General features: G+C 43.7%; 1 protein-coding gene across 3 annotated transcripts in view; it reads left to right on the forward strand.

Moving 5' to 3' along the window:
* Positions 1-27,422, forward strand: part of PDPK1 (3-phosphoinositide dependent protein kinase 1) — a 90,105-nt gene that overhangs the window by 39,842 nt on the left and 22,841 nt on the right. For all 3 annotated transcript variants that reach the window (XM_081089259.1, XM_081089261.1, XM_081089260.1), the window contains 7 exons: positions 1,964-2,006; positions 2,276-2,413; positions 7,245-7,389; positions 8,246-8,343; positions 18,133-18,208; positions 22,835-22,903; positions 23,156-23,252. In XM_081089259.1, coding sequence (XP_080945385.1) covers positions 1,964-2,006; positions 2,276-2,413; positions 7,245-7,389; positions 8,246-8,343; positions 18,133-18,208; positions 22,835-22,903; positions 23,156-23,252 — 666 coding nt within the window. The remainder of the gene's footprint in view (positions 1-1,963; positions 2,007-2,275; positions 2,414-7,244; positions 7,390-8,245; positions 8,344-18,132; positions 18,209-22,834; positions 22,904-23,155; positions 23,253-27,422) is intronic.

The raw sequence follows: 27,422 nt of genomic DNA on the forward strand, positions 1-27,422 counted from the left end.
ATTTGGATTTTTTAAAATTAGCAGCTTTTGTTTAAAATATGAAAGAATTGTGTCCTTAGAATAAAAACCTTCAGGCCTAGCTGGTTTAGCTCAGTGGATAGAGCACTGGCCTGCAGACCAAAGGATCCCAGGGTCAATTCTGGTCAAGAGGCACGTACCTTGGTTGCAGGCTCCTCCCTGGCCTGGGCCCTGGTCAAGGCTCATGGCAGGAGGCAACCAATCGATGTGCTTCTCTCATTGATGTTTCTCTCCGTCTTTCCCTCTCTCTCCCACTCTCCCTAAAAATCAATAGAAAAATACCCTCGGGTGAGGACTACTAAAAAACAAAACAAAACAAAAACACTTCAACTGTGAGGATAATCCCCAGTCCTTATGGTACTTAAAGATTCTTTTAGGAGGATGAAGCTGTTTTGAAGAGAACCTTGGTATTCTGCATGGTTTCTTACAGCGGTCCAGTAAAAGAAGAGTTTTCTCCTTTCTCAACTTTTTACTTCATTGGACATTTATTTTTACTGGAAAATGAGGACTTATTTGTGAAATTCCTCCATGTCTGGCTTTCTGAGGCTGATCTTGATGTCCAGATTAGTTCTGTAATCAGCCTGAGTGGTGTGGGGGTATGTGTCAAGTCGTGTCCTGTCGAAGAGGGGCACTCTCTGCCCTGTATCCATAAGGAAACCTGCATGTGAAATACTGAATTTACACACAACAGAAGGATGCCATAACTATCTCCTTCAGAAAGGTTTCCATTTAAATATTAGAACTCTTTAACAGTTCTTTTTACTTACATAGCTAATGCTAATCCTGTGAAGAAATTTAATATTGCATAAATGCATAACCAACTCTCCCCCATTACTCCCCAGTGTGTGAGAACAGTCCACGTAGGTACATTCCTCTGGAAAGATCTTTGAGATCTTTCCACTTGAGTATGTACAATCCAACCTCATCCTTAATGACTGCAGGGCATTTCACACAGCACTTTTCCAGGATTGAGTCTGGTGAAGAATTCTGTACTGGCATATAACTCACACTCAGGGACCAAATGAACCCCGGCTGTGTCCTCCTGAGGTTTTCCCAGAAGGCCCAGGGATACCCCAGGAATTGGGCATGTTTTCATCTATTTTCTGGTCCTCGGGCCTTCCTCCTGCAGGTATCTTTGAAGAGATGTTTATACCAGCTGGCAGTGGTGGGGGCCACCCAGCACATCTTCAAACTGGGCTAATTAGGCATTTGGAAGTTGGTGCTTAGATTGCACCTAGGGTTTTCTTGTGTAGAAAGGCCTTTTCCATGTTGTGCGATGCCCCATTGACACTCTGTCCCTCAAATAGAGTTTGAGCACCAGATTCCGGTGTACCACAGAGAGGACACAGCTTGGAGTGTGACTGCACCTCTGATGAGGGTGTAGGACTCCCAGGAGGCACTGTCCGCAGGCCACTGGTGATTTTGTTTCCTGTGCCCTTGATAGCAGAGATGGTATTTATGGTGTCTGAGAGCAGTGTCAAATGAGATGTATGGTAACAATTATTTGAAAAAGCCTAAATACAGTATGACTTTTTGCAATGAACATATACTGAGGACATATTCTTAAAGTTATTTTTTAAGACATTCCTAATACCCACTTGTGGAGGTATTATTTGTTGCTTCTTCCTACTTTTGGGGAGGGTGACACAGGTCTAGATGTTCCTGCGCATGCACTTCACTGTACAATGGGGACTATTGGCAGCTGATGAAGAATCTTCTGGAAATAGTTGAGAGAGTTATGTGTTTGCTGTTAACTCTTGGAATGAGTTAACTTCGTCATTGACATTCAGCCATATTTGTTAGCACAGGACTAAAAATATTTAAATGTAATTTTACAATGGGGGTGGGGTAGCCTGTGTGATTGGTTGCAGGGTAACTTGTGAGACTCAATGCCCTGGTTACATTTGGTGTTTTTTTCTCTTTCCCCCCTTTTTCCCCAAACCAGGTTGTCCTGGCCCGAGAACTGGCAACCTCAAGGGAATATGCTAGTAAGTACTAATTCCAGCAATCTTTGTCTGGGATGCAGAGACAGTACACTTCTGGGCACATGGCCACTCGGCACTGCCCAGCGCTTGGGGGTTTCTGTGCTGATTTTAGAGGAGAGGACACTGTTGGTCTGTCTTAGAGACTATGAAGCCAGTAGCCACATTATGTGAAAAATTTGAATTTATGCCAAAAATTTGAACTTTATGAGTTGTGTCTTTAGTGTTTTCTTACCGTTTCAAATAATAGTAACTTGCTTCTCTCTTACCTTAAGTTAAAATTCTAGAGAAACGTCACATTATCAAAGAGAACAAGGTCCCGTATGTAACCAGAGAGAGAGACGTGATGTCGCGCCTGGATCACCCCTTCTTTGTTAAACTTTACTTCACGTTTCAGGATGATGAAAAGCTGTGTATCCTTTGAACAAAGAGTTCTGAAATCACACAGTGACCCCTATTAGTTTGGCATCATGACAACGTTGTTTTTACAAGTGGTCCCTTCTCCTGAAAAGGAAAAGGGCTGTATATTCTAAATACAAAGGAATTCATAGCATGGCTGTGGCCCCCTGGGGTAACTTCTTGGGAGACCATCACAAACATTTTTTAGATTTTTTTTTATTGATAAGCATTGTATATAAAGGATTTTTATTATTTTAACCCCGTGGTTGCTATACATTTATTCAAAGGCTTCCCTCATTCCTCTTACCAGCATTCTTGGAGTATCTATCAGGTGTCAAGTCCTGTGCTCAAAGCAGGGAAGTGAGAGAGGAAGAATGATCTTGGGCACCTGGGGCTCCTAGAAGGTGGGCACCTATCTGACTTCTAGGTTTGGTTGGAAGGGACATTTTTACCAGGCTCAGCCCCCAGGTGAGAAGTTCAGGGAGTGACCCATGGGAGCCCAAACCCTTTCTCCCTATACATAGATGCTGTCCTCTCCCTGGGGTCTCCAACCTCCCTCCTCCTGCTCCCTATGGAGTCTGCTCTCTGTGCCTTTTTTTTTTTAATCTCTGATCACCCAGTGCTTCTGGCTCTTCATGGCTTTGCAGCTGCATCTCCATCAGAGATAACATACTTGCTGATTCTTTGCTTTATTTGAGGACATCTTATGTTCCCTGACTTCTCTAACTCTTTTACCTTTGCTTAGGGATAAGGGAGGCAGGGTGCCATGGCAGTCAGGGTGGACCACACGTCTCTGTCATACTTGGGCCTGCCCATCATGTAGCCAGACTGGCCAGTTTTTCCTCACTCCTCGGTCCCTTCACTGAAGTTCTTCCAAACCAAGACTTCCCTCAGCCCCTGTTTGCCTGGTGACTGTTCTCAATCTCAGCAGATGCTCTTGGTTTCTCCTCAGCCATGGAGTTGGTTAAGAGCTTGTTCAGGTTTAAACCTCAGTCTTTGTATTTTCTCTTGTCTTCAAGGTCTCCAGAGCCTCTTCCCCTCACCACACCACTTCCAAAGTTGGTCCAGTGCCTTCCCCATCTTCCATTCTCCCCGGTCAGGCTTCCTTTCCCCTCCCTCTCTATACATAGATTCTTCTGGGTTAAAATTTTGCTCAGTCCTGTTCCTCTTTTAACACCATTTTCTGTCTTCATCAGCTGTCAGCTGAATTTCTTCTTTTGTTTATTGAGAAGTTTTTGGTGAATGCTGGGTGATGGCAATGTGCTGGTAAATGAGATGAGGGCTTTGTCTTCAGGGACCTTAAATTTCTATGCAGGAGTTAGGTCTAAAATAGATGATCAATACCTAAGGGACCAAGAGTAGTAAAGCCAGGTAAGGGAGTGTTGGAGCATGCTACTGTTTTAGCTGGTGGTCCAACTTGACAATGTCAGGCAGAGACCTGCACAGGGTTAGGACAGGAGCATGTATGTGTGGGTGGAGTGAAAAGGCTGGGCCAGGGGTCAGCTCTTTGAGCTCCAGAGGCCTGATAAGAATTTTGGATTTTCTTCTAAGTGTGGCAGGGAGCCCAGGAAGGTCTCCAGCAAGGCAGCTGTTCACTCTGGCTTCTAAGTAAACGGGCGAGGGAGAATGGAGTCAAGGTGGCTCTCAGGGGTGGACCTCAGAACCTGGATGCGCAATGGTGCTGTAACTGAGCCAGAAGAGACTGGAGAGAGGCCAGGCCAGGAGTGGATGTCGCACTGGCATTTGACATACATGTAGTTGCTAGCTGCTAGAGGGCCAAGTGGGCTGCTGGGTGACTGCCAGCAGAGCTCAGGGAGGAGTCAGGACTGGCTTAGCAGGCTGGCCAGCCACTGAAGGGCACTCAGCAGGGGAAAAGGTCTGAGGCTTGAGCTTGGGCCACTCACATTCACAGAGATTGGCACTTGGAAGGGACTCTCTTAGAAGGCAGCGGGGAGAGGGTGTTGCTAGTGAGTTGAGAGGACAGAGACCCAGGGGCCACAGGACCAAATGGTTTCTGAAGAAGGGTGCTGCAGCCAGGCCAGATGCTGCCAAGTGGTCAAGTGCATGGGGCATGGGCCTGACCTATGCATTGGCCCCAGTGCAAGTTGTCATTGTTAGTGGCAGTTTGGAAGTAGGAGGAGGGTTTGGGAGAAGTGAGGAAGTCAGTGCACAGGGCAGGTTCTTCCTAACGGATTCTCTGTAAAGGGGGGCAACAAAGTGGTCTAGTAGCCAAAGTTATGGGAGGTGGGGAGGGGGTTCCTCATTGGTGTTTTGTCTCTACACCTGGTTCCATCTATTCTTGTCCCTATCTCTTTGTTGTCATAACATGCAGCAGCCATTAATGGCTTCCTGAGGACATTGAAGGGTCCTGTTCATGTCTGTTCTGTGTCTCTCTCACCTCTGAGGCCACCTTGACCCTTTGCTCCTTATACTCCCTGGGACCCATGTGACTATGCTCCTGGAGCCTGTGGGGATCTCTGGCTGCCAGATTTTCTGGAGGCCTGGGCTTTCTGTAGGTCCATTGGACAATGTGTCTTATTGGTTGGGGGCTCCAACAGATTGCACACACTTGGCTTTATGTTCTCCAAAGGCCATGTGAGGTGGGATTAGGTGGTTCAGAGTCTAGATGAGTGAGCTTGCTGTCTAATTTTAGATGGGATTGGCCAGAACAATGCAGGTGGAGAGGACTCTAGGGGACTTTGTTCAGTGGTAATTGTTGCTCTTAAATTTTAAGGCAAATTCCAATGCCTGTGAAGGCTGTGAGGGCATGCTTTCCCTCTGACAGGAGTGAAAAGAGGGACTTCTGCCTCAAGTTGAAATCCTTAGTGGCATACATTGTATTAAGAGAGAAAGAAAAGGAAGCTCTCTGCCTGAAGAAAGCCCCAATATGCACACCACATTCCCTTTAGCCATAATTTACACATTGAGGAGTTACTGGAGCGACTACAGGGGCAAACTCCCCTCAGGACAGGTAAGGCAGAGCCTGGGGACACCCCTGTGGCAGCCTGGAAACCAGGGCTCTGGACAGGGAGCCGAGCTCCAAGACATTGCTGAGCTCAAGCCCACCCTTCCTCCCAGGCTGCAGTGATGCGTTTTCCTCCATCCCGCACCTGCTCATCTTTGTGTGTCCTCTCTTGCAGCTTGGGAGCAGGAGCAGTGCACCTAGGCCTCAGGAGGCTGCGCTTCAGTCCTGTCGCTCCTTGGCTTTGTGACCTTGATCAGTTGGGTTGCTTAACCTCTCTGAGCCAGGTTCCTTTGCAAAGTACAAGCTTTGGGCTCACCAGGCTCTGCAAAAGGCCTGATCTGTGCTCATCCTTCTGGGAATGTACCCACTCCGTGCACTAGAACAGATTTCCTCAGTGCCCTATGGCATTGGCTTTGTTAAAGGAGGTAGGATGGAAGTGGACCAATGAGATCTGAAAAAGTATTTCTGGAGATGAGAAATGTGTGTGATTGGAGGGACTATGGGCTTGGAGCTATGATCTTCAACATCTGTCATATTCAAAACCTGTCAATCACCTTAGCTTCACAGCTGAGCACAGAACTAGAACTATATCTTACATAGGAAATAGGAATAGTCAGGCAAGGAGCAGAACCTGTGAAGCAGGAAAAGGTGCTATTACTGTGGCTGTGGCTGAGCCCCTGTGGGATGTAGGCTCCTGGGATACTGCGTTCATAACTGGTGAAGCTCCTTGGCTAGTCCAGGTGAGGCCACCTACCCAGGCAGCGCTGAGCTCCTGCTTGGGTTTGGGCAAGCCAGAGTCTGTAGCCTTCCCTGTGGCGGGGGCAGAGCAGGACAAGGAGGGAAGGGGGCCTGGTTGAGACCCTTTGAATTCTCAGAAGCAAGGTTTGTTTTTTGCCTCAGGTTCCTGTTAGATGTCCTAGTTAGAAGGGTTTGAGTGGTCACGGGTGGGCCTGGATTCAGGGCAGGTTTGGGCAGCCTTGGATTGGATTGCCCTCACTGTACTGCAGCTTTAGGCTCCTTCTTGGTGGGAATGGCAGTACCGTGGCAAACAGAAACGAGATGGAATACCTTGAGCACAGGCCAACCCTTTCCTGTCCCTAGCTGCCAGTGGTGAAGTACCTGTAGATTTCCATTAATAGGACATATGTTTGGTGCTTCTGGGAGGAAGATGTTATATGGGATTCATTTGTTTTTGCAACCATTAGTCCTCTTTGGAAAATAGAAAATAGATATAAAACATATCATACTGTAGTGGTGTCCAGAGGAAAGATGACAGTGTTCCTCCAGTCTCTCCCCAGTGGGTGCCTAATAAATAAATTGAAGCAAGAAGTTAATAAAACGGCATTTCTCTTACAAAACTTGTCACTTTTTACTTGGAAACAGAGTGTTCATTTGAGAAACCTTTACATGAATTGGCTCTTAGCACAGCATGTGGAATGCAGCTGGTGCTCAGTAAATGTATACACATTGTGCAAGTGTGAAGACTGGATTATGATGGAAACATGCCCCCTCCCCACTCCCATACACACACCTTGGCTGAAGCCTGCAAAGAGGCATTTGACTGCAATCTCTAGCAGCTTCCCTTCACTGGGGCCACATGTGCCATCTGGGCCTGTGGGATCCAGAAGGATCATTTGGGCTGAAAGGCTCATGTCATTGTGTTCTTGGTGAGAAACTTATCCTCGGGCCTGCCCCTGGAGCTGGGGTCTGGGATTCTCATTGGCCATGAGTCTGAACATGGCAGAGTCTGACTCGAAGAGGGGCAGCAATCTTGGGCTACAAGTACTTTCAGTTTTCATTAATTTAAAAAATTTCTATTGGGCTAAGGTTAGTTTTTTAAAAATGATTTTTTCATTCTTCCTTAACTATGCAATATTTAGATTTTGGCCTTAGTTATGCCAAAAACGGAGAACTACTTAAATACATTCGCAAAATTGGTTCATTCGATGAGACGTGCACCCGATTTTACACAGCTGAGATGGTGTCTGCTCTAGAGTACTTGCATGGCAGGGGCATCATTCACAGGTACCAAGCTGAGGACTGGGGCTCTGCTCTCAAGGTCGGGGGCAGCTGTGGTTTATTTAATGGGGGGTGGGATGCCTCGTGAAAACTAAGAAGAGTTCACATCACCCTGACTTTGAGAGCCTCACAGACCTTCAACTATTAGATGAAATTATGTCTTTTTTTGCCAGGCTAACAGTTGTCTTACCCATCTTGACTGCTGCTTTTATTTTGTCACTTACGGCTTTTGTGTGTACTTTCTTCTGGTCTTGTTTTCCATGATTTTCTGATAAAGTCAAATTGAAAGTATTCAAATAAGCTCTTTTTTAAAACTTTATTGGGTGGGGGGGAGAGAGAGGGAGGGAGGAAGGGAGAAAGACATCAATTTGTTGTTCCATTTATTTATGCATTCATTGGTTGCTTCTTGTATGTGCTCTGACTGGAGATTGCACCCACAACCTTGGCATATCAGGACAATGCTCTAACCAACTGAGCTACCTGGCCAGGGCTTTTTTTTACTGACTTTTAAAAACTGGACTATGTATAAATTAAGTTGTACAGTGTGATAGTTTGATTTCCATATTTTGTGAAATGATTACAATAATAGGTATAAAAGCTATTTTATGGGTTAAAATGATAAATTATACTTCAAAAAAGTTTATTAAAAATAATAGATGGAGTTTTGAAGTGATGTAATTTGAATGTCTTCATTATATGCAGTTGCTATTTGTTCATTGTGAACTTTAGACTTATATTCTTGATTGTTAGTCTATAAAGATTAGCATTAACCAGTTTATTTTCTTTTTGGCAAAATTTAGAGTATGTAATAACATTGCTGTTTTAAATACTTATGTCAAATATAAAAAATCTGCTTTCACAGGGACCTGAAACCAGAAAACATTTTGTTAAATGAAGATATGCACATCCAGATCACAGATTTTGGAACAGCAAAAGTATTATCCCCAGAGAGTAAACAAGGTGTGTGAGTGCTTTATTTCCAGCCGATCCTGCGAAATTCAGTGAATTGCATTGTGTTCGTGTGGTGACAGATGTTTGTAATATCTTCGTTACTGTAAAATAGATGCTTGAGTTTTCTCAGGGAAAGCTGTATGCCTGGTCTAGTGGGTGGGGAGGGAGGGGCTTCCTAGGCTGCCTGTGGTTGGTCTGCCCAGTCTTACGTGGGGGTGCTGGGCCACCAGGTGCTTTCTGCATGTTGTTGTCATGGGTCCCTTTGAGCACTTTTGAGTGCCCTGTGGCTCACCCTCCATAGTTTTAGAAGGTGCTGGGGTGCCACATTTGTTCCTGGTCTCCCATGCAAGTACATGGGGTCAATATGGTCAGCTTGCAGCTCTTGCTGTTGGCACTGCAGTTTGTAACTGGGGGTTAGGGGGGGACTATTCCTCTATCCCAGTGCCTGCCAGCTTTCTTTCTCCTCACTTCCTGTGTGCAGCTGCAGTGGTGGCCCAGGCACACCCATTATAGTGAGGTTCTACAGAATCACAGAACGGGGGTTGATTTTTACTTGGTCACATGCATATTTCTGATTGCAAACCGTCCTAATCATTGTTCTCCTAGGGCAGTGGTCGGCAAACTCATTAGTCAACAGAGCCATATATGAACAGTACAACGATTGAAATTTCTTTTGAAAGCCAAATTTTTTAAACTTAAACTATATAGGTAGGTACATTGTTATTAACTTAATTAGGGTACTCCTAAGGCTTAGGAAGAGCCACACTCAAGGGGCCAAAGAGCCGCATGTGGCTCGCGAGCCGCGGTTTGCTGACCACTGCCCTAGGGTGATTCTTAGCATTGGATTATGTATTGTGACAGCTCTATCACCTAGGAGGAGTTGCTAACTTGGGCCAGAAGAGTGTCCTGGATGTCCTAGCTAGCCAGGGGACATCTTGGCAGGGGCTCTTACTGTGTTTGTTGAATGGAAATTGAACTGGAAGCATAATGAATGGCTATTTTACTTCTGAAAATTATTGTCAAGTGTTAGCGTGGAGAGAAGATAAAAGCCCTTTATAGTGAGGTTTGGGGGAAGCTAAGGGCCACTGTGCAAGTTAATAAGTGACCTTGAAAATGAACTTTGGGTCTTAGGACAGTTGTGACTGTCAGAGCCACCCTGACCCAAGAGGCTGTCACGGAGACCTCCATATAATGCGCACATCTCTCTGTCATGAGAGGAAGACTTTGATAAAAAGCATAAAAAGTGCTTGGGCTAACGGATATGCTGGGTATAAATACAGGGTTTTTTGGCAGAAAGATTCAGACTAAAGCATCCACTCTGCTACAGCTACTCTCTTGTAGAAAAGGAAAACTATGAGTATTACATAGCAGTTGGGAGGAACTTGGCTTTTTAGAAAGTCCTCTAGCTCAGCTGGGCTGGCCCCCTCTATCTTGGGCTTGAATTGTGGCTGGATTGAACACCGTGTTGGCCGAAACCGGTTTGGCTCAGTGGATAGAGCATCGGCCTGCGGACTGAAAGGTCCCAGGTTCGATTCCAGTCAAGGGCATGTACCTGGGTTGCGGGCACATCCCCAGTGGGAGGTGTGCAGGAGGCAGCTGATCGATGTTTCTCTCTCATTGATGTTTCTAGCTCTCTATCTCTCTCCCTTCCTTTCTGTGAAAAATCAATAAAATATATTTTAAATAAATAAATAAATAAATAAATAAATAAATAAACAAACACCGTGTTGGACATCCATCCACTGGGCTGATGCCTGGGGTCCACTCATCCCAGCCAAGTGTGGGTAGAGACACAAACCTGTGCTGCTGGGAGGCACCTGTGTGCCTGGCTGGGCCTCCATGGGTTTCCTTCTGCAAGGTGCCTTATCTTTCCTTCCTGCGTGTTTTTCCAGAACAGTGTCCTCAAACAGAGGGTTCTTGTGAACTTTCTAGTTAGGATTCAGTTAGTGCTTTGATCTCTGCGCAAACACTCATTGAGTCACCAGCGTCTTTGATTTGGGAACCTCTCTGAGAATCCTAAAGCACCACCCTTTCAGGACTGAAACAAAACTTGGAATCATGGAATATGCTGTTATTTCTCAGCAAGTCTTAGTCCTGGCCTCACTTGCCTGCCTTTTGTAGCTGCCTTTCCCTCCTTCCCATAGAGGGCATCAGAGGATGGGTGGTCTCCCACCTGGAGATGCACAAAGCCAGGGAAGTCCTACTGGCACTTGTGAGATGCCCCCAAACCTTTATCTGTTCGACCTATGCATATTGCATAGTAATATTTTATTGGCCAGTAATCATGTTTTTATGGACATGGTATAACCCATAACCATAGCATTGTTCATGACAGAGGTGAACCCAACAGGAATTGCTGTGTCCCCAAATGTTCTTGTTAGGCTGCTTATCACAGTCTGTGTTACTTCTGCCATGGGACCTCCCAGTCATTCTTGAGAGCTGCCCACCTTGGGGTCTGCTTTGTCCTTCCTTCATGTATAGTTCCTTCAGAATCTGATATTTGATACAGGCTAGTCCTGTTGCCCTGTAGTCATTGAAAAAATACAAGAATTTAAATGCATTGGTGAAATAGTACAATAAATAAGCATGCTTTTCTTTCTTTCTGGAAGCAGGAGGCTCAAAGTCCTTATGTTACAAACCAGGGAGAATTGCTTGTATATATAGATGAGTTGGCTTTTTTTTTTCCTTCCTAAAGAAAAGGGAAAAGCATATATAATTATGTGAATGTTTCATTTTAGTGAATTACTCTCATTTTCTGTTTGAAGTACTTTAGAATATATTTCTGTATTCGCTTTTAAAAAAAAACACCAAAAACTTTTGTGCAGAGATGATTTCCCAAAAACACCTTAAAACTTCCAGAAGGAAAGTGTTGGTGGGAGCTCAGATTCTTTAACTGTGCACTAAGCATGTTCCCCTTCCTCCTGGCAGGAGGCAGGTTGTCTATCTTCACAGACCTTTGTCCCAGTAGGTTGCTCCTGAAAGGGGGTAAGCCCTGCATCTCTCTCTTGCTGCTGCCTGTTAGGTCAGAGTCGCCTCCCTGTCTATAATGGGCAGGGGTGGGGTACAGCAGGGACTGTTGAGGTCATACGGGATTGATGAACAATTTCCGGCACAGAGGACTTGTGACTTCCAACCTTGCACACGGGTACCCCAGACATGTCCGGGTGAGGACAGCCTAATCATGTCGAGAAAGCCCCTTGTCTGTGGCTTTGTCTCTGGCCTTTGCCCCCTTTGCAAAATGCTTGAGTTTCTTGGAGACCCTGGAGGTTCAGACTTGGGGTTTGTGTCTGGAAACCTGTGTCCTGATTTATGTAGGCTTTTCTGGTATACAGCCAGATGTGGAGGCTTCACTCACCAAACAGGAGGGGTGGGTCTGCCAGTGTAGGTTGGAGGACAGCTGGAGGGGGGATCCAGGGAAAGGCTTCAGAGCCGAAATCATTCTGTGACTTGCAGTCGGTTGAAGAAACCAGGTCATTTGTCTTCTAACGTTTCTCGATTACATCTCTGTGGAGTCATGTAGCATGCTCCTCTCTGTACATCCTGTAAATGAGCAGTTGGTGCTGGCCACTTTGATCACATTCAGGTTCAGTTCTCTCACACCAAAGTCTGGTGGTGGTGCCTTCTTTATTAGGAAGCATTTGATATCCATCCATTTCTCTATGTTGTCAACAGCCCTTTAACGCCATAATGGCTTAGATCTATTAATTCAGTAGAGAATAAAGAATGATTATAGTCTAATTCTTTTATTCCTGAGATGGAATTCTTCTTTAAAGAGAAATTTCCCCAAAGCAACTATTGCCTTAACTAGTAGTATTGATTGTGGAGGAAAAACAGGATAAATGCTTGCTCTTTCCCCTTTACTTGCCACTTTTGAAAGTCATGAACTGGCTCACCATCATCCTCCAGTAATGACCAAATTATCAAAAACATTATTACCGCCCTAACTGGTTTGGCTCAGTGGATGGAGCGTCGGTCTGCAGACTGAAAGGTCCCAGGTTCAGTTCCGATTAAGGGCATGTACCTTGGTTGTGGGCACATCCCCAGTAGGATGTGTGCAGGAGGCAGCTGATCGATGTTCTTAACTCTCTATCCCTCTCCCTTCCCCTCTGTAAAAAATCAATAAAATATATTAAAAAACAACAACAACATTATTACCCCTTGCTTCACACCATACACAAAAGTAACTCAAGATGTTTGCTTGGGTAGATTGGAGATCTGAATCTAGGACCTAAAACTATTAACACTCTTGGAAGAAAGCATAGGAGTAAATCTTCATGACCTTGGGTTAGGGAATGGTTTCTTAGATACAATACCAAAGGCACACACACACACACACACACAAAAACAACAACAACAAAAAAAAACCAACAACAACCAAAGGCACAGCAACAGAAGAAAAAAAAAATAGATAAATCATGCCACATTAAGTTTAAAAACTTTTGTGCCATGATACCATTAAGAAAGTAAAAAAGACAACTCACTGAATAGGAAATAAAAATATTTTCAAATCATATATCTGATAAGGGACTTGTATCCAGAAGATATTAAGAACTCATCATTGGAAAAATAAAAAAAATTGAACCCAGCAGGCATGGCTGAGTGGTTGAACGTCAGCTTATGAACCAGCAGGTCACAGTTCGATTCCCGGTCAGGGCGCATGCCCGGGTTGTGGGCTTGATCTCCACTAAAAGGCAGCCAGTCGGTGTTTTCTTTTATTGTTGCTGTTTCTGTCTCCCATTCCCTTCCTCTCTGAAATCAATAAAAATATATTTTAAAAATTTTTGAGGGGGGTGGCAATGGGGGAATAACCACACATTTATAATACCTTAATTTTTTAAAAAACACAATAAGATACTACTAACCACACATTAAATGACTAAAGTTTTAGAAGAGTAAAAAAAAAAAAAAAAAAAAAAAAAAAAAAAAATCCAGGTATTAGTGAGGATATAAAATTGGATATAGAACTCTCTCACATTGCTTGTGAGAATGTAAAGCTACAGTCACTTTGGAAAATACTCCAGTAACTTACTGTAAAGTTAAATAGATACTTTATAACCCAACCATTCCATTTCTAAGTATTGACCCAAGGAAAAAATTAGTGACATACACAACATGGACACGTCTCTATAATATGCTGAGCCAGAAAAGCTAGATACATACATCCATACTAATCATTCCACTTATATGACATTCTAGATTCCCAATTTACAGTGATGGAAATCAAATTAGTGACTAGAGAGTGGGGAATGCAAAGGGTAGGACAGGGGTGGGCAAACTTTTTGACTCGAGGGCCACAATGCGTTCTTAAACTGGACCGGAGGGCCGGAACAAAAGCATGGATGGATTGTTTGTGTGAACTAATATAAATTCAAAGTAAACATCGTTACATAAAAGGGTACGGTCTTTTTTTTCAATAGTTTTATTCATTTCAAAGGGGCCGGATCCGGCCCGCGGGCCGTAGTTTGCCCACGGCTGGGGTAGGAGGACTGACTGAAAAAGGGAAAGAGGAAACTTTTGGGGACGACAAGAGTGTTCTATATATTGATTGGAATGGTGGTTACATGGTGTATACATTTGTCAAAATCCATCTAACTGACTACTTGAAATATTTCCATTGTTTTATGCGAACTGCACCTTAATAAAGTTTATTTAAAACCATAAAAAATATTGAAAATGGACGGAAGGTCTAATTAGACATTTCTCCAAAGAAGATATACAAATGCCCAGTAAACACATGGAAAGGTACTCAGTGTCATTAGGAAAATGCAAATCAAAACCACTATGAGGTACCACTTCATTACCCACTAGGATGGCTTTGATAAAAATGATAAGTATTAGCAAGGATGTGGAGAATTGAAACCCTCAGACTCTGCAGGTGGGAATGTTAAATAGTGCAATCACTTTGGAAAACAGTGTGGCAGTTCCTCAAAGGTTTAACATAGTTACCTTATAACTCAGCAGTTTTACATATAGGTATATATCCAGGAGAACTGAAAACATGTTCACATAAAAAGTTGTGCAGGGATATTCATAGCAGCGTTATTCAAAAAGTGGAAACAACTCAAGTATCCATCAACTGATGAGTGGATGAAGTGTGTTCTATCCATACAATTGAATATTAGTCAGCCATGAAAAGGAATGAAGTTCTGATACATGCTATGATCTGGATGAACCTTGAAAACATTGTTCTCAGTGAAAGCTAGCTGGGATTTGGGTTATTACTGTGTTGAATGTGTAGATCAGTTTGGGGAGTGCAGGTGCCCCTCAAGTTATGATGGGGTTATGTCCCGATAAACCCATCATAAGTTGAAAATATTGGAAGTCAAAAACACATTTAAGACATCTAACTTACCAAACATCATAGCTTAGCCTAGCCTACCTTAAATGTGCTCAGAACACAATATCCAGAAATGCTGGCAACACAGTACACTGTAGAGTCAGTTGTTTACCTTTGTGATTGCGTGCCCGACAGAACTATGGCTCACTATCTGATGTCCCACATATTGCTTGCCTGGAAAACGATCTAAATTCAAAGTACGGTTTTGTACCATTGTAAAGTCAAAATATTGTAAGTCAAACCATCGTAAGTAGGGACTGTATTGCCATCTGAATAATATTAAGCCTGATCCTTCAACATGGGAAATCTTTAGATTTTTAAATTTTTTAATTTAGATTTTTTGTAATTTCAAAAATCTTGTGTAGTTTTCAGTGTATAAACTTGGCACTTTTGTTAAATTTATTCCTAAGTATTTTATTTTTGAAGGTATTATAAATGGAATTGTTTTCTTACTTTAATTTTCAGATTGTTCATTGCAAGTGTATAGAAATACAGTTGAGCTTGGCCAGACTGGCTCAGTTGGTTGAGCGTCATCCTGTGCACCAAAAGGTTGCTGGTTCCATTTCAAGTCAAGGCACATGTCTGGGTTGTGGCACATATAGAAGGCAGCCAATTGATGTTTCCCTCCCTCCCTCCCTCCCACCATGTCCTCAGGTGAGGGTTTAAAAGAAAGAAAGAAATACAGTTGATATTTGTGTACAAGGTCATGTCATCTATGATTAGAGGTAGTTTACTTTTTCCTTTCTAATCTGGATTCCTTTTATTTCATTTTCTTGTCTAATTGGCCTGTAGAACTTCCACTATGTTGAATAGAGATGACAAGAGTGACATCCTTGTCTTGTTCCTAATCCTAGGAAAAGCTCTTAGTCTTTCACTATGAATAACAAGTTAATTTTGACTTTTTCATAGATGCCTTTATTAGGTTGAGGAGGTTTCTTTCTGTTCTCATTTTATGCATTTTTATAATGAAGGAATTTTTGTTAGATGCTTTTTATACATCTATTGAGGTGATCATGTGGTTTTGTCCTTAATTTTAATAATATAATGTATTACATTGATTGATTTATATATATATTTAATCACCTTTGCATTCCTGGGATAAATTTCACTTGCAGGCTCCCCCCCCCCCCCTTTTTTTAAATATATTTTATTGATCTTTTTACAGAGAGGAAGGGAGAGGGATAGAGAGTTAGAAACATTGATGAGAAACATCGATCAGCTGCCTCCTGCACACCCCCTACTGGGGATATGCCTGAAACCAAGGCACATGCCCTTAACTGGAATCAAACCTGGGACCCTTCAGTCCGCAGGCCGACGCTCTATCCACTGAGCCAAACCAGTTAGGGCTTAAATTGATTTTTAGAGAGAGAGGAGCGGATGGGGAGAGAAAGAGAAATATTGATGCGAGAGGAAAACATAGATCAGCTGCCGCCTGCATGCCCTCTACTGGGGATCGAGCCCACAACCCAGGCATGTGCCCTGACCGGGAATCAAACTGGCAACCTTTCAGTGCAGAGGACGATGCTCAACCAACTGAAGCACACTGGGCAGGGCCAGACTCCTTTTTATGTGCTGCAGTAGTGTTTTCTCATCTTCTGTCCAAGAGGTGACCATATTTTGTGAACGTTTGCTGTGCTTCATATGTGGGTTTATGGGTATGACACTAGCAGTCTGCACTTATGGCTTGAACAGAGTGTGAGGGTCCCCAGACCTCAGGAACACTTCTTTAGGTCCCTCCTTCCCCACTGGCACCTCAGAGTTTGACTTACAGATTTGTGGTGACTAGAGCGGTGTATAGCCCAGGATGCTGATCACTTTCTTTGAACCACTTTGAGGATGGAAACAGCAACCCAGCCCAGTACCTTTCTCCTTTCTCCTAACTGTGTCCTACATGTGAGGGGGTCAGTGGCATAGAGGATGCTGTGTTTACCAATGATTGGTTCTAGGTCTGGTTTTCCAGTAGCTGGAGAAGTTTGACCTTTAGCTTATCTCTGAACTTCCAGGGGGAGGTGACTAGATTACCTCTGTGGTTTTCTAATGCTCTCTTTGGAGTTTTTACCCTGGTGTCACAGATAGAAGCCAGCCAGCAGCCATGACACTGGAGAGGAGAAAAGTCACTGATTTTCACTAACCTTTCAGTTGAAATCGAACATTTCCTTCAATCATAAAAGTAGACAACAAATGTCTGCTGGTTACACAGTACCAGCCTGGAAGGTTGCTATGAGTGAAATATGTGGCTCCTCTCCTTGGAGAACCAATTTGCTTTCGGATGATAGGTGGCTCTCATACCGGCATCTCTGATCCTTCATCCTCTGAGAGTCATAGGAAAGGCTGAGAGCAGCTCTGTGGTCCCCAGTGCCAGAGATGCTCCATGGAGGATGCCTCAGGAGCAGTGTGGTGGGGCATGCAGCTTATGCCTGTGGTTCTTTATTAGGGATGCATGGCCATTGCTGAGGTCCCTAAGATCCTTGGGGCCACTGGGGTGAATGGGTGTCAGTGCCTCCTCTCTGTGGTGATAGGCAGGTCCAGAGGGTCCTGCTGCCACCCAACCCAGGTCTGCATTTGATCTTTGTGAATTGTGCATCACACAGTCCAGTACTAGAGACAGCAGTATGCTGTGGGGGTTCCCCAGCTGGGACACATGAGTCTTATTCCCTTTATGTCCCTGAGCAGTTTATTAAAAGAAGGTATTCCTGCCCTGCAGGGGATCCAGTCCTTTCCTGCATTTTGTGCATTTTCATTGTGTGCTTGCTGCATGTCCGGAACTGTTTTTAAGCACCACAGGCTCCTTGAGATGCTCCAGCTGAGAGAATGCTGGGTGAGGGCTGCTCTAGTGTTGGTGAGAGGCACTAGGACAGTGGTTCTCAACCTTCCTAATGCCACGACCCTTTAATACAGTTCCTCATGTTGTGGTGACCCCCAACCATAAAATTATTTTCGTTGCTACTTCATAACTGTAATTTTGCTACTGTTATGAATCGTAATGTAAATATCTGATATGTATTTTCATTGTTACAAATTGAACATAATTAAAGCATAGTGATTAATCACAAAAACAATATGTAATTATATATGTGTTTCCCGATGGTCTTAGGCAACCCCTGTGAAAGGGTCATTCGACCCCCAAAGGGGTCGAGACCCACAGGTTGAGAACCACTGCACTAGGAGAACATGAGGCAGGGAGGTGGCTGGAAGGAGCTTCCCTGGTGGTCAGGGAAAATGTCACTGAGCAGGTGGCCTTTGAGCCAGCCCTGGGAGGAGAGGGTCTCAAAATGGGGTGTGAGGGATGGGCCCCGGACAAGTAAGGCTTTCAGGATTGTACAGTATAGTCTGGTTCCAAGTGACGAGTGCTGTGCTGGCAAAAAGCTCCAGTTTATGCCCATGTCAGCCATGATGTCCTGATATGACTGTCCACAGTTGTGTTTTGTATATCAGCATGACCATTTTCCTCTTCTCATCAGCCAGGGCCAACTCGTTTGTAGGAACAGCCCAGTATGTTTCTCCAGAGCTGCTCACAGAGAAATCGGCCTGTAAAAGGTAACCTGATTTTTTCTTGTTCTTATCCATATATATATATATTTTTTTCCTGATACATAATAATCTTTTTCTCTAAAGTAGCTAATACAGTTTTTCATGTGAAATTAATAGTTAAGAGAGTGCCTTTCACCCAGCTGGTGTAGCTCAGTGGTTGAGTGTCTGTCTATGAACCAGGAGGTCATGGTTTGATTCCTGGTCAGGGTACATGCCCGTTTTGGGGGCTCAATTCCAGGTGGGAGGTGTGCAGTAGTTGACTGATTGATGAATCTCTCTCATCATTGATATATTTCTCCTTGAAAATTTTTTATTTTTATTTTTGTTTTTTTGTTTTTTTTTTAAGAGAATGCCTTTCATGGCCTTTATATAGCTAAGCCTACTTTGGAAGAAGTTAGCATTTTGCCTTTTAACCAATATCTTTCTTTTAATAACCAATGTGTTACTTTATTGTTACATTTTATACTTCCTGGGGTGGTTGTTGCTTTATACTTTGAGATCAGATCTTGTTCCCTTGGAATAACTTTGGTGAAAAGAAGTGTGGCAGACAGGTCTTTATTATTTAACAAGGCTTCTTGCTTGTTTCAAAGCCCAGGGATCCTTGTGTTGCCTCCTGCTCTGGGAGCCTGGCATTACTGGCAGCCACAGGTCAGCTGTTTAGTGTTATGGACTCTGCAGACTATGGGAAGAGGCCCAGAAGGCAGCATGTGTGGGAGGGGACAGAGCCAGCTTCTTGGCAAGGGCCCAGGCAGCACTAGCCAACTCTGCTCAGGGCTCAGACTGGGACAGGCCTGGCAGTGGCTGCAGGGTTGAGGGCCTTGGTGGGTATAGAGTAAATTATAGAGGACACAGGAGCTGGGGTTCTGTTCACAAGGGCAGTAGTCTGAAGAGTGAAGAAGGGTCGGCATCAGGGCAGCTGGATAGTGGAAGAAAAGAAGGTGTGTGGAGGGGTGTTGATGGCTAGGAGTGGGGGAAAGTCTGGGGAGCTGTCAGGGAGGTATGAGGGAGGTGGAAGACTGAGGTGGCAGTAGAATCTGGGGTTTCAGAGTTTGGGGAGTGGTTCCAGGTGGTGACAAGATTCTGTAGTTAAAGCTTTTCTTTGGATTCTTCCTCCCCAGGGCCAGCCAAGCACATGGTCTGCTGGCACCTTCCCTTGAGTTGACAGAGGGTCTTCGGGTCAGTGACCTAGATTGGCAGGCTGCAAGGGGCTGCCTTCCTAAAATGACAAAGTAATGGTGCCCAAGCCTTCAGAGGACTGAGTGATTCTGGGGACAGCAGCTCTGTGTTTGTGAGCATAACAGCTTTTAAAAAACCCTTTAAGGGGTGGAGCTGTGGGGCAGAAACATGATGAAGGATAGAAGGATGCTCTCTTCAGGATTAAACTTGGATCTCCAGGCTCTTTATTTTTGAGCTCTTGCCGAGGGCCAAATGCTATTATTATAGGTCAGGGATTCCTACATGGAGCCTTTTAACCAATATTCTCCCCAGGGGACATTTGGCTGTGTAAGGGCACAGTTTTAGTGTCACAACTTGGTGAGAGTTGGGAGAGAGTGCTGTTGGCGTACAGTGGATGGCTGCTCAGCATCCTGCAGTGCAGAGCCATACTCACAGCAAGAATGATTGGCCCCCCCGATGTCTACAGTGCTGAGGCTGAGACACGCTCCTGAGGGTGGTTGGTGCTGTTGGCCAAATTCTTGAAGTGTGTGTGTCACTGCTGACTAAGTACTAGCTTTTCATCAATTTTGGGTTTACTTGTAGGATGAGGCAGCTTATTAGCATGATGGGGAAGATCTCCACTCTACTGAATGAGATAAGGAAGACACCTTTTGTGAAAAAAGGAGGGAGAATGTCTACCCAGATCTGTTTGTTCATGCATTTTATAACACTAGAAGAGTCTACAAGAATTGGAAAATAACACTGTAATGTTGAGGGAACAGGGTTGTGAGGGAGATATCAATATATATCTTTTTATGCTTTTCAAATTTTTAGTACGTGATATTCAAAAATAGTTCAGATTTTTTAATTTAAAAAGTGATACATATTCATTGGAAAGAATTCTTAGAAAATATGGAGAATAAAAATACAAAAACATTCAGTCTCCAGCCCACTTAAAGTCTCAAATAATGAGTTGGTGTATCTTCCCAGTTATTTTTTTCTAGGGGTATTATATATGGTTATGTAATTTTTATGCAACTTGGAGTCATACTGAATAACCAATTTTGAATAGTTATTAAATAACCATTAAATATTTATTTATTTATTTATTTATTTATTTTTTTAAAAAATATATTTTATTGATTTTTTACAGAGAGGAAGGGAGAGAGATAGAGAGTCAGAAACATCGATGAGAGAGAAACATCGACCAGCCGCCTCCTGCACATCCCCCACTGGGGATGTGCCCGCAACCCAGGTACATGCCCTTGACCGGAATCGAACCCGGGACCTCTCAGTCCGCAGGCCGACGCTCCATCCACTGAGCCAAACCGGTTTCGGCAACCATTAAATATTTAATGGCTATTATCTAATTATTAAATATATGATGGTTCATTATATAATTATTGTGATTATATGATGAACATTTCCCTATGTCACTAAAATTATTTGCAGTCATCTTTAACAGCTGTGGGGTGTTTTAGCATATGATTTACTGTTGTTTGTCAAACTCTTCCTTTATCATTGGATGTTGAAGTGGTTTTGTTTATTTGGCACAATCTGGCATGCTTACTGTGTGCTGCATATTCTGTGCTGTGGGGCAGAAGGCACTCCTACTTGTCCAGAGGAAGAGATGGGATATCTGCTGGGCTGCCCCAAGGCTACCCTAAGTTCCTGTGTTGAATTTCAAAAAGTAGAATGACTTGCCCTACCTGAACATTTTTAAAATCTTTTGTACTTGCTAGAAATACTAAACTGACTCCCCCTTTAGTTTTTATTGTATTTTAAAACATTTTAGAGCCCTCACTGGGTAGCTCAGTTGGTTAGAGTGTCATCTCGATATGCCAAGGTTGTGGGTTCGATCCCACATATAAGAATCAACCAATGCCCCTGGCTGGGTGCTCAGTGGTTAGAGTGTTGGCCCACCGACCAAGAGGTCATGGGTTCAATTCCCAGTCAAGGGCACATACCTGGGTTGCAAGAACCCTGCCATGGTCAGGCCCATGCGGGAGGCAGCTGATCAATGTGTCTCTCTCACATCCGTATTCCTCTCCCCCCCTCCCTTTCTCTCTCCCTCCTCCTTTTTCCCTCCCTCCCTCCCTCCCTGTCTCCTTCCTTCCCTCTGCCCCCCCACCCCTGTCCCTTCTCTTTCCATCCTCTCTCTGTCCACATATAAAGGGCATGCTTTGCTGTAGGTGTTTTTCTTATGTAGCTTCCTATTTTAACTAGACTAAACAATAGAGAAAAGCAAGTATAAAAACTAGTTACTGGGTAGAATGTAGGTATTTATTTATTTATTTATTTATTTATTTATTTATTGTTAATCCTCACCCGCGGATATTTTTCCATTGATTTTTAGAGAAAGTGGAAGGGAGGGGAAAGACACATTGATTTATTGCCTCCTGCATGTTCCCCAACCAGGGCTGGGGATTGAGCTTACAACCCAGGTATCAAACCCGGGACCTTTCAGTCCGACGCTCTGTCCACTGAGCCAAACCGGCTAGGATGTAGATTTCATTTTTTAAATGCCCTTCACTCCCTGTTTGTGTTGTGACTCAGATTTCTGACCTGTTGCATTTCTATTCCAAATCAAGAGCTTCCTCCTCTCTCCTGGTGCTGGTGATACAGAGCCCTCATCCAAGGCCCAGGCACTGCAGTTGGCCTGTTGTCTCCACCCATGCCCTTGGAATTCATTTTCCAGATATCAGGCTGTGGCCGCTTCCAGACACTGACTACATCCAGTCACCTCTGAGCCCTATAGACAGACAGGGCAGGGATGGAGATGGGAGTATGGAGAAGCAGCTGGCAGTGCAGGTTGAGGAGCATCTTGATGATTTCTTAGGGCTGAGCTGGGAATAGAACGCAACACTTACAGAGGAAATTAAATATGCAAAGTAGACGTCAGCTGTGAGCTCTGAGGTGGCACTGAGAGAACAGAGAGCGGACCAGAGTAGGTGGGAGAGGGGGTGGCATCCAGGGCAAGGAGAGCAGTGTTGCCCCCGCCCCTCCTCCCCGAGTCCCTGCCAGCTGGTTCTGGAAATGACAGGGCAACTTAGAACTGTAGGGTGTTTCTTTTAAAACATATAATTAAAATGTTTATAAAGAAGGAGCAGGGCTTTGCACTGTGAGTCCAAGAAGGGGAAGAGAAAGCTTGCTTTGTACACATCCTATAGACTGTCTGCTTTGGTTTCCTATTATCTGTGAGCTTGCGTCTCTGTCAGGGTAAACATGAGTTAATGAGAGACTCTCTTAGCAGCCTCCTCAGCACCCCGCTCACCGCTGGCACTGGAAAAGGTGTGTGTAGGATACTCTGGGCCCAAGTTCCCAGGGAGGTAGGTTCCCACCTTCACACTGACCTGGTTTTAAAGGAGTGCGGTAAATAGGAAGCTGAAATGGAGTGGTATGAACAGAGGGAACGGAAAAGACCTCTGCATGTCACTGAAATTTTACAAATGTCATTCTTTGTTTTTCCCCTCAAAGTTCAGACCTTTGGGCTCTTGGATGTATAATATACCAGCTTGTGGCAGGACTCCCACCGTTCCGAGCCGGGTAAGAGACATTCCCTGGTCCTTCTCTCTACCCTCCACCTTCTACCCACCCCGCACCCACATACCTCTGCCCATTGAAGCAGTCAGAGAAGTGGGAGGGAGCTGAGCCAAGGTGGGAGGACTTTTACAATGTTGCTTTAATGAATGCAGTGGCTCTGTGGGGAGAGGAGATACTGTCCCAGGAAAGGTACAGCTCGCTTCTGGGAGATTTGTGTGACCCTACCCAGAATGATGGTTTCTCTTATTTTTACAGAAACGAATATCTTATATTTCAGAAGATCATTAAGTTGGAATATGATTTTCCTGAAAAATTCTTTCCTAAGGCAAGAGACCTTGTGGAAAAACTTTTGGTAAATATTTTGCATTTTCTTCTTGTAAGATGATCTGGTAGCCAACCAGTTCCTCTGAACCTGGAGGCACCTATCTATCTATACTAATAAAAGGGTAATATGCTAATTAGACTGGGTGGACTGGACATCTTCCGGTTATCCAGTCCTCCTTCTGTACAAAGCCATAGTGGCGGGGGCCGGGACAGAGGCGGTTAGGGAAGCAATTAGGGGTGATAAGGCCAGCAAGAGAGTGTGGTTAGGGGTGATCAGGCCAGCAGGCAGACAGAGTGGTTAGGGGCGGTCAGGCAGGCAGGCAGGTGAGCAGTTAGGAGCCAACGGTCCCACGGGGATCGGGCCTGAACCGGCAATCGGACATCCCCCGAGGGGTCCTGGATTGGAGAGGTTGCAGGCTGGGCTGAGGGACATCCCCCTCTTCGTGCACAAATTTCGTGCACTGGGCCTCTACTATATATATAAAAGGCTAATGTGCTAAGTGTCCGACTATCTGACCGGTCGCTGTGACGCACACTGACCACCAGGGGACAGACGCTCAGTGCAAAAGCTGCCGTAATGCACACTGGCCATTTACAGGGAAACGGCACCTTGGACCTGGTGCCCGCAAAGCAACACTCGGCTTCCCCCAAGTGGGACACAGGCCCCGCCACCACCCCCGAGTTTCAGCCCACCAGATCGCAGACGATGCTGTCAAGACCCCATGGCGCAAAATGCGGCCCACAGCTCAGCCCAGCCCAGCCCTGAAATGGTCACTGTGGGCGCCGGGTAATGACATCACGTAGCAATGCCTGGCTTCCTCTCCCTAGTGACAGCTAGCCTCCTTGCAGTTTCTTCAGCCCAGGAACACAACTTGCTTTATAGCCAGGTGCAAACATTTCACACTTTAACCCAGGGGTGGGCAAACTTTTTGACTCGAGGGCCACAATGGGTTCTTAAACTGGACCGGAGGGCCGGAACAAAAGCATGGATGGAGTGTTTGTGTGAACTAATATAAATTCAAAGTAAACATCATTACATAAAAGGGTACGGTCTTTTTTTTTTTTTTTTTTTTTTTTTTTAGTTTTCATTTCAAACAGGCCGGATCCGGCCCGCGGGCCGTAGTTTGCCCACGGCTGCTTTAACCAAATGTCTGTGAAGCATTTTCTTGTGCTTCATCTCATTTAATCCTCATAGAAGTCCTGGAGTAGGTAAATAGGAGACTCGGTGGAATCCTATTTTCTTTTTTTTTTTTTTTTTTTATTATTATTAGTTAAGGTATTACAAATGTGTCCTCATCCCCCCCATTAACCCCCAACCTCCCCCCCCACACACAAACTCATGCTCCCATCCCCCCGTTGTCCATGTCCATTGGTTTGGCTTATATACATGTATACAAGTCCTTCGGTTGATCTCTTCCCCTTACCCCCGCCCTCCCCTACTTTCCTTCTGGGGATTGATAGCCTGATGAATCCTATTTTCTTTACATTAGCTGGAAAACAGAGATTTAGAAACTTGACCCGACTGAAAAGAAATAAGAAATGGTGGACCTTGAAAATGACTTCAGGTTTTCTCACTGCTCAGAATATAGTCAAACACTGCTGCAGTTAAATATTTTACCCTTTGTTCTCCTTGAGTGATCTACAGTAATAATCTGGTTCATGATATTTACTGCTGTGTTGCTGACAATTTGACCTGAACGAGAAGTTGGGGTGCTTCACTGGGCTGGAAAAAGTTTAGCTAAAATCAGAAAGCAGGTCTAATTAATCAAATTATCTATCTATCTATCTATCTATCTATCTCTAAGTTGATTTGTGCATACACAGTACATATAAAGCTCTCGCTGCCGCCAATCACATGCATGTGTTTCCATCTGTCATTGTCAATCAAAGTGTAAATTTGGTTGACACTTTTATTACAGAGAAAGGGTGAATAGCGATATTAAAATATTTCTTCTAATTAATTTCCTTTCAGTGTGCACAAATTCGTGTACTGGACCACTAGTATTTAATAAAAAGCTATTTATGGGTTGATAGTGATTATAGATAGGTTTGTATCTGTTACCTTGTCTCATCATAAGCCCTTTCCAATTTCCAAATGCCTAATTCTTGACCTTAATCAGGCAGGAAATTACTGTACCATTTAGCATTTCTCATCCACATATATAGCATTTTATTTTATTTTTTAATATATTTTTGTTGATTTCAGAGAGAAGGGAGAGGGAGAGAGATAGAACATCAATGATGAGTGAGATTCACTGATTGGCTGCCTCTGCACGCCCCCTTCTGGGGATCGAGCCTGTAGCGGGGCATGTCCCCTTGATTAGAATCGAACCTGGGACCCTTTGGTCCGCAGGCCGATGCTCTATCCACTGAGAAAAACCAGTTAAGGCCATATATATAGCATTTTTTTACTTTTTTAGGAACTCCATACTGTTTTTCACAATGGCTGCACCAGTCTGCGTTCCCACCAACAGTGCACAAGGGTTCCCTTTTCTCCACAACCTCGCCGTCATTTGTTGTTTGTTGATTTATTGATGATAGCCATTCTGGCAGGAGGGAGGTGATATCTCATTGTGGTTTTAATTTGCATTTCTCTGATGATTAATGACACTGATAATTTTTCTCATGTCTATTAGCTATCTGCATGTCCTCTTTGGAAAAGTGTCTATTAAGTCCTTTGCCCATTTTTATTTTTTTTTTTATTTTTATTGATTTCAGAGAGGAAGGGAGAGGGAGAGATAGAAACATCAATGCTGGGAGAGAATCATTGATCGGCTGCCTCCCGCACACCTCCTGTTGGGGATTGAGCCCACAACTCAGGCATGTTGTGCCCTTGACTGGAACCAAACCTGGGACCCACCAGTCTGCAGGCCAATGCTCTATCTACTGAGCCAAACCAGCCAGTGCTTTAATTGGATTTTTTGTCCTCCTGGTATTGATTGTGTACATTCTTTATATATTTTGGAAATTATTTCCTTACCAGATATATCATTGGCAAATATGTTCTCCCATACATTGGATTCCCTTTTCATTTTGTTGATGGTTTCTTTTGCTGTGCAAAAAAGCTTTTTAGTTTGATATAATCCCATTTGTTTATTTATCTTTTGTTTCCCTTGCCCTGGGAGATATATTGGAAAAAGTATTGCTACAAAAGATGTCTGAGATTTTACTGGCTATATTTTCTTCTAGAGTTTTTATGGTTTTGCTATATACAGTTAAGTCTTTTATCCATTTTGAGTTTATTCTTATATATGGTGTAAGTTGGTGGTCTAGTTTCTTTTCTTTTTGCATGTACCTGTTCTGTTTTCCCAGCACCATTTATTGAAGAAACTGTCTTTACTCCATTATGTGTTCTTACCACCTTTGTCAAATATTAATAGACCATAAAGGTGTGGGTGTATTTCTGTGCTCTTTGTTCTGTTCTATTGATCTATATGCCTGTGCTTATGCTAGTACCGGGCTGTTTCGATTAACAGGCCTTGTTATAGTTTGATATCAGGTATTGTGATAACTCCAGCTTTGGATCTTCTTTCTCAATATTGTTGAGTTTATTCAAAGTCCTTTTTGGTTCCATATAAATTTTTTGAAATATTTGTTCTGGATCTGTGAAACATGCTGTTGATATTTTTTTGCTGCTGTTGTTAATCCTCACTTGATAATTTTTTCATTGAATTTTTTTTTTTTGAGAGTGTGGGAGGGAGGGGGAGAGAGAGAGAAACATCTATGTGAGGAAGACACATTAATTGGTTGTCTCCTGCATGTACCCTGGCCAGGGCCAGGAATCAAACCTGCAATCCAAGTAACATGCTCTTGACCGGGAATCAAACTCAAGACCCTTCGGTGCCCGTCCCACTCTCTAACAAATAAGCCACACTGGCCAGGGTTATTCCATTACTATTTTAATAGGAACTACGTTGAATCTATAGATTGCTTTGGTAGTATGGACATTTTAATGATGTTAATGCTTCCAATTATTTGTATCTTCCTCAGTTTCTTTCGTCAATGTCCTATAATTTTCTTGAGTACAGGTCTTTTACCTTCTTGGTTAAATTTGTTCCTAGTAACCTTATTTTTTTGTTGCAATAGTAAATGGGATTGTTGTCTTAATTTCTCTTACTGATAGTTCATTATTGGTATATAAAAATGCCAATATTCTGAATATTAATTTTGTATCCCGCTACTTTGCTAAATTCATTTA

This window comes from Myotis nattereri (genome assembly GCF_964212035.1).
Source record: "Myotis nattereri genome assembly, chromosome: 4".
NCBI classification, from domain to species: Eukaryota; Metazoa; Chordata; class Mammalia; order Chiroptera; family Vespertilionidae; genus Myotis; species Myotis nattereri.